The sequence below is a fragment of the Echinops telfairi genome, unplaced genomic scaffold (assembly GCF_000313985.2).
Source record: "Echinops telfairi isolate 266 unplaced genomic scaffold, ASM31398v2 ScPeMD7_9;HRSCAF=40, whole genome shotgun sequence".
Taxonomy (NCBI): domain Eukaryota; kingdom Metazoa; phylum Chordata; class Mammalia; order Afrosoricida; family Tenrecidae; genus Echinops; species Echinops telfairi.
In genome coordinates, this window is record NW_022103906.1 from 43088370 (window position 1) to 43096191 (window position 7822).

The 7822-nt window shown below is 37.7% G+C and overlaps 1 protein-coding gene across 3 annotated transcripts in view; it reads right to left on the minus strand.

Moving 5' to 3' along the window:
• Positions 1-7822, minus strand: part of WRN (WRN RecQ like helicase) — a 164628-nt gene that overhangs the window by 88425 nt on the left and 68381 nt on the right. For all 3 annotated transcript variants that reach the window (XM_045286810.1, XM_045286808.1, XM_045286811.1), the window contains exon 16: positions 862-944. In XM_045286810.1, the coding sequence (XP_045142745.1) occupies positions 862-944 (83 nt within the window). The remainder of the gene's footprint in view (positions 1-861; positions 945-7822) is intronic.

Here is a 7822-nt window from a genome sequence, read left to right on the forward strand (position 1 = left end):
TGTACAAATGCGCTTTACACAATTGATGTGTGTATGGATTGGGATAACAGTTGTATGAGCCCCTAATAAAATGTTAAAATATATATATATATATAAAAATAATAATAATAATTAAAAAAAACAATGATGGCAACATATGTACAAATATGCTTGATACAACTGATATACAAGGCTCCAATAAAATGATTTAAAAATAAACAAATAAATAACATTTTTTAAAAAATAAAAGAGTCCAGCCTTGGACACACTGGGGGTAGTTCCACTCAGTCCTCTAGGGTCACTAAAAGTCAGACTTGACTGAACAGCAAATGGGTTCTTGGATAAGATAGGAGAAGCATCAACTTGAATGAATACTCAAGCCAAGAATAGATGCAAATGGTTCTCATACAGAACTTCAAACCAGTTTGAACCAGTCCAACCCCTAGATACACTGGAACATAATCTATATTTCATATTTTATATATTAACTTATATTCTTAGACACCTCCAGGTGATACTTATGTATATACCCTATTAAAGTGTAGACTGTTTAGAACATCTCGAGTGGAAATGCAAATTCTCAGTAGGAAGTGGAACCTGAATAAACTGCTTTAGTGCAAGAACAAGCTCAAAGACTTTTCAGTGATTTAAAAGCTGCCATGCAGCTAGTGAAGGTGACTGTGATGAAGAATTTATGGGCTCTATGGGTTGGCTTAATCATTTCAAAGTGAGAGAAAATTTATATAATATTCAAGAGGAATTATGATTTGATAGTAAGTCAGACATTCTTATTCAGGGAATGCTTGAATTCACCCATAAATCAAACATTAAGCAATGACTCAATTCAATATATATTCATAAAGATCCTATCTTAAGACCTACCAATAGTAGCTTCAAGTTGCTTGAGGAGGTCCAAGTTACCTGAACAGAATTCTGGAGTTATATATACAATCCGATATTTGTCTCTGTGAAAAAAATAAACAAGATAGGAAGTATACTACAAGTACAGTAAAACAATCATCTCAATGAATTATAAAATCTGATATAATTATAAATTACTCATTGTACTGCTAATTAAGAGCTACATCTGTTATATATATGTATGTGTATTTACATATATTAGCTCTTTTGGTTTCTTTTAAGTTCATCAAACTGGAAAGTGACAGCGCCCATCAAGCATACAGCATGAAGATTACATTAGAGTCGAGGTTCAGAATTCCAGCAGTCTGGCCCCAAAAGTGCTTGAGCCAAATTGATAAAGCAAACAGTAAACTCTTTATAGTGTCATCATTCCACTCACATTCCACCCACTCTCTGAAAACTACAACCTACTTTCCCCTCATCCTTCCATGAGTAAACTCACAGTACCTATGCTTGTCCTATGTATTCTGCTAAATGTATTATAACTTGTTGGGTCAGGGATAAATGTCTTATCAAAGTCATGCGAATTGGATTCTCTGTCTTAAACTCTGAAGGTCAAATCAACCTGTCAGCTTCCACAAGTGGCAAAACCTGTAGCATATAATATGTAAGGAAAAAAAGTAACTGAGCGTCCTCCTCTATTTTTGTCACTAGCAAAGCAGAGGATGCTTATTTCTTCAAAAAGAAGAATGAAAAAGACTTATAGAGGCAACTGATAAAAACAAAGTCTTACTGGATCATCAATACCCAACTCCGATCTCTGACTGAGGGCTGGCTAACTGCTTTAGTGCGGGATGCATAGGACATTCCTGCATCCGTAATAGGGTGACCAGATTTAAAGCGGGACACCATTGACCGGGGGTGGGAGATGGGGTGTTCTTGATTAAAAATTTGGCCTATATGGACCAAATAGACAGTTCCCTAGCTTGTCGTGCATTCTTTCCAAAAATCGGGGCTTTTTTTAAATGGCAAAAAGCGGGACGTCTGGTCACCATACTTTAATATCAAATTCAGTATATGCTTCTGCTGCTTTTAATTGATTTCTAGTCTGGATAGACAGATTCCTAATTATGAAAATGTTTATAATAAATGGCAGATTAAGGGCAAAATACTTAAATACTCTTACTACAGGGGCAGTTGAATTATTTAATGTGGTTCTCCACTCTCACCGAATGACCTTTCCCTGCAAGGATCTGGGAAGAGGGTGGAGGTAGACAGGGTTCACCTGTAAGTGACTGTGAACAAGATTCTCTGGCATGCTATCCTGCTTGAATAAAATTAGCCCTTTGAGAAATAGGAGGAGGGAGCTCATTACCAGCAAGAGCTGGAGCAGAGCAAAGGGAGTTCTCTGGACCTGAGATCACTGAGCAGTTAGCTTCTCAGGAAGGCAACTATAACATCAAAGTAACAGCAGCAGGAGCCAGAACAAAGGACAGAGTGATGGTCCTTCCCAAGCCAAGTGCAAGCAAAGCTGAGTCCTTTGGGCTTGCAAAGTGGGGCACCCCTGGGCACTTTAAATGGGAAAGCCGAGCTTGCTGCCACATGAAGTGGAGCTGAGTGCCTTCTGGCAAATGCTAATTGGAGTTGGGTCACTGGGCACCTAATTCAGAGAACTGGGTTTGCTGACCTTTTGGTTCTGGTATGCACCTTTGGTATTTATTAACAGCGCCAAAAGAACTTTGTAACATGTCTTTATACACAACTCAACCCTGAGCACTTCTCACACTGGCATTACAATTTGTTCACTTCCTTAATAAGCCTTTTTAAAACATGAATTTTATTGTGAGTTCTGTGTACCCATTGCAATGGATATTAGAACCCAAAGATAAAACAGACATTATTTAAGACAAATCACTTGTATTCTGCCAAATAGAGATCAAGTGAAATAAAATGAAACTTAGTTTTCTGTTTTAAAAGATTCCAGTTTCATTCAGGAAATATTACAGTGCCTACTATGTGGTAAGCACTGTGCTTTCTTCTAGAAATCAACTATGAAAGAAAGACATGCCCTTACTGTCATGAAATTAATACAGAAGTCCAATTAGTTTAAGAAGCAGTAAAAAACAAAAAGCTCTAACCTCACACTTGCCAGCTCTGAATCTCAGTTCTGATTTTTACAAGCTAACTTAGGTTAGGCAAGTTACTTAACTTCTGTGCGCTTCAGTTTCTTCAGTGTAAAGCAGTAGTGATGATATATAGCTTTTATATAGCTAGATCTAGGTAACCTCAAAGAAAATCCCTACAGACATTTTGGTTAAAAAAGGTTTGGTTTGATTGCATAACTATAAAGGACCTAGAAGAGTCAAAGCAACTTTGAAAGAAAGGAACAAAATTGAAGGGCCTGCACTACCTGAGTATTAAGACACCAATCAAAATACACAAATCGATCAACAGAACAGACTAGTGAGCCCCAAAATAGATAGATATGTGGTTGATTTATACTTTTACAACAGTGCAAAGGCAATTCAGTGGCCAAAAAATAGTCAATGCAGAAAATGAAGCTGGAGCACCTGGGCATACAAAGAAAGAAAGAAATTTAAGCTGCAATCCCTAGAACAATGTACAAAATTCACTCAAAATAGATGATGATATAAATGTAAACCTTAAAACTATAACACTTCTAGCAGAAAATTTTTTAAAAGACTATCTTTCTGATCTTGAGGTAACCAGAGTTCTTAGATTCAACAAATGTGTAATAAAAGAACATATCAACACAGGATTTAATCAAAATGGAAAAACTACACTTAAAAAAAAGTTAAAATAATTAAAAGAGATGCAATGGACTGGAAAAAAATAGTTGTACTTCCTATAAAAAAACAAATGAATTGTATTCAGCATAGAATTAACTATCTAAACTCAGGAAGAAAAAAACCCGAGAGGGCAAAAATATTTGAATAAATGCTTCACTAAAAATGTTGTTTTAGCAATCCAATTGAGGTGAAGGAGCGTGGAAAAAGTGCAGACCCCAAAACAACCTGTAAGATAATTGGACATTGCCTCACAGAAGGGCCACACAGAAGAGATGGTAAATCTAAGGAGCGGAATAGCACTGATGAAACACAAAACTATCCTCTAGTTCTTTAATTTTTCATCCCCTTACTATTATGGTCTTTATTTTACCTCACTAATCTGGTTAGACCTGCATATGTTCATTTGTATAATTAAAAGTATTCCATGCATGAAAGCCAAGATAGATGACCCTTTAGAAACAGTAACAGAAGTAATGATTCCCTGAGGGTATGGGAAAGTGGGGTAGAGGCTGACAACAATGATGACTATATAACTCCACTCAAGGGGAACAAATAATAGAATTGAGTGTGAACAGATCATTGGATGTGATAAGATACGGCAAATAATAATAATATAATAATAAAGGTTCCTGGGGCTAGGGTGGGGAATGGAGGGAATAAAAGAGAGCCAATATCAGAGATTTCAAGAAGAAAAAAAATGTTGAAACGGATGGTGGTAGCACCTGTAAAATTATGCTTAATCTAACTGAATCATGGATTGTTATAATATCTGTAAGAGCTATCTATAAAATGATTAATTTTCTTAAAAGAAAAAAATATATATGTGTTGTTGGGTGCTGTCAAATTCTGACTCACAGTGACAAAGCTATGTACAACAGAGTGACACACTGCTCCATGCTGCAAGACCTTACAAATCATTCTCATGCTTGACCCCATTGTTGCAGCTACAATGTGAATCCATCTTTTTGAGGGCCTCCGCTTTTGCTGGCCCTCTACTTTACCAAGCAAGATATCTTTTCCCAGGGACTGGCCTCTCCTGATAGCATGTCCAAAGTGTCACCATGCTTGTCTTTAAGGAGCTTTCTGACTGCACGTTTTCCAAAGCAGATTTGTAGTTCTTTTGATAGTCTATAGTACTTTCAATATTCTTCTCCAGCACCGTAATTCAAAATGCTTAAGTTCATTGTTTTCCTTATTCAATGTCCAAGTTTCACATGTATACAAGGCAATTGGAAATGCCACAGAGATAAACAAGTGGTCAACAACCATATAAACAGATGTTAAACATAATAGTCATTAGGGAAATTCAAAACAAAACAACAAATTCAAGCTATAACCACACATATTGTACTGTTAGGTGCCGTCCATTCAGTTTCTAAGTACAATGTAACAAAAAAACTGCCTGGTCTTGAGCCATCCTGATAATCATCCTGTCTAACCCTACTGTTGCACTTGCTGTGCCAAGTGATCTTCCTCTTTCACTGACTTTGGACTTTACCGAGCAAAATGTTCTTGTTTATGGGCTGTGAAGGAGCCATGAGAGGAGCACTGTGTCTCATGTCATTTATCTGTCTAGGACAGTGCGCAAACGTCTGTCCTAGTTGGTTCTCATAAACTGCTTCCTTACTGCAAACGGTAAGGAATTCGGGGGCGGGGTGGGGGGTGGTGTAGGGGCAGCTGCAAACAGTGTTTCCCTGGTAGAAAGCAAATCAAAAGCGGTACAGGATGAGATACCGAACTCACTCTCAAGGCTATGAGAAATTCAAGCGTGGGAATAGCAAACTTATCTGGGAGCACTGTCAGTATTTAGTACTTACAAATAAAGCACTGCAGGCCATCAATGCTGCAGTTTGTACTGTCTCTGTGTCTATTTTGTGCTGCAGTCCTGTGTTGTCTCTGTGTGTGTGTCTGTTTGGTTCCATGTTCATTCTCCCTGCTCAAGAAACTGCAGCATCAGGCTGGTTCCTCTTGATAATAGGTCCAAAGTATGTAAGCCAAAATTCACCATGCTTGTTTCTAAAGAATATATTGGCTTAATTACAAAACAAATGGGTTCATACTTCTGGGAGCCCATGTTAGACTTAATGTTCTTCACCAATCCCGTAATTCAAAGGTATCATTCTTTGCTGTTCACTCTCACTACCCCACTTTCCAATGCATATGATGCAATTGAAAATATTATAGTGTGAGTCAGGTGTACTCTATGCTTAGAAGTGATATTTTTGCTTTCTAAAATTTTAAGGAGTACTTTTATATAATAGTTTGATAGACATATCTTACATAATCAGATATATCTGTTCACATACAATTCTCAATTCTGTTGTTCAGTCCCCTAAAGAGGAGTTAAACAATCATCAATGCTATCAGTTCCCTATTCCCCCACTTCCCACCCGCTCTCTTCCCATACCCTCGGGGAACCATTAATCCTGTTACTGTTTCTGAAGGGGTATCTATCTTCACTTTCATATACCGAACTATCTTACAAATCAAAATGAGCAAACATGAACCTAACATGATTAATGAGGTAAAATAAATAAATACCTTAATAGTAAGGGGAGGAAATATTGAATAACTAGAGGATATTTATGTGGTTGATCAGTGCCATACCGCATCCTGGATTTATGGTCCATTCTGTGTGGCCCTTCTGAGAGGGACTGTCCAATTACTTTTCAGATGAGCTTTGGGTCTCTATTGCATCTATGCCCCTTCACATTGAGTTGGTTGTCTATTTTTGAATGTCTGATACTTCTTCCCATCGATACCTCATGATCACATAGGCTGGTGTGCTTCTTCCATGTGGGCTCTGTTGCTTCCCTGCTAGATGGTCACTTGTTTAGTTACAAGCCTTTAAGACTTCAGATACTGTACCTTTTGATACCCAGGCACTGCCAGCTTTCTTCACCATATTTGCTTAAGTACCCATTTTGTCTTCAGTGATTGTCAGGAAGGTGAGCATCACACAATGTCACATTGTTAAAATAGACCATTCTTGTACTGAGGCAAGATTTAGGTAGAAACCCTAAGTTCATCAGCTGCCTTTTTACATATATATATGATGTTCCTCCTACCCAACAATTATGTTTACCCATCATTTCCATTACAATAATTCCTCTCAGAAATAATTGTTCAAAGATGTCCAAAGAAGCTACACACTTTTCGCCATCAAACTTAGAACACTTACTATTCTCTTGTACTCGTTATTGTCGGCTCTCTGCCCTCCTACCATGCTCCCCAAACCATCAGTCTAGCCACTGTCTCTGTAAGGTTGCCTATATTAAATTTCATGTATAGATACACACCCAAAAAACATACAAATAGTTCCAAATCTAACAAGAATGATGACACAAAGCAGATAAATACTCCATGTTAAAGAAAGAACAGGAATTGTTAAAAATCATCAACACAGTCCCCCTTTCTTTAAGGATTTCCCATCCCAGTCCCGCTTGCCCAATAAACTAAAAGAATAAAAAAAGGTTTCAAACTAGAGTGAGTTTGCTTGGTTCATCGGTAGAATATCACACACCATATTTGCCATCCATTCCAGCTGGTTCCCGGGAGAATAATCATCCATCCACCAGCAAATGAGTTTTTGAAGCAAGTTTGCCACAAGTAATACATCATTTTTGATATCCTAACTTCTACTTCCATGAACATTGATTTGTGGTTTCAAATAAAATGAAATCTTTGACAACTTGAAAGTTTTCTCCTTTTATCCTGATGTTTATTGAAAAGTTGAGACTTTTGCATTATGCTTAAGTGTAATCCATACTGAAGGGTGGAGTCGTCTTTACTCGTCATCAGTAAGTGCTTTGAGTTCTCTTCACATTTGCAGACAGACTCTGGGCATCTACTTAAGTCTTCCCTCAACACAAGAACACTTTGTTCTAATAACCTAGCACTGTGTGATACTCAACTTCCCTACACAATCACTGAAGACAAAGTGGGTGTATAAGCAAATGTGGTGAAGAAGCTGACGGTGCCCTGCTATTAAAAGATATAGCGTCTGGGGTCTTAAAAGCTTGAAGGTAAACAAGTGGCCATCTGGCTTAGAAGCAATAAAGCCCACATGGAACAACATATCAGCCTGTGTGATCACAAGGTGTCAAATGGATCACTGAAGACAAATGGGTGCATAAGCAAATGTGGCGAAGAAAGCTGATGGTGCCTGGCTA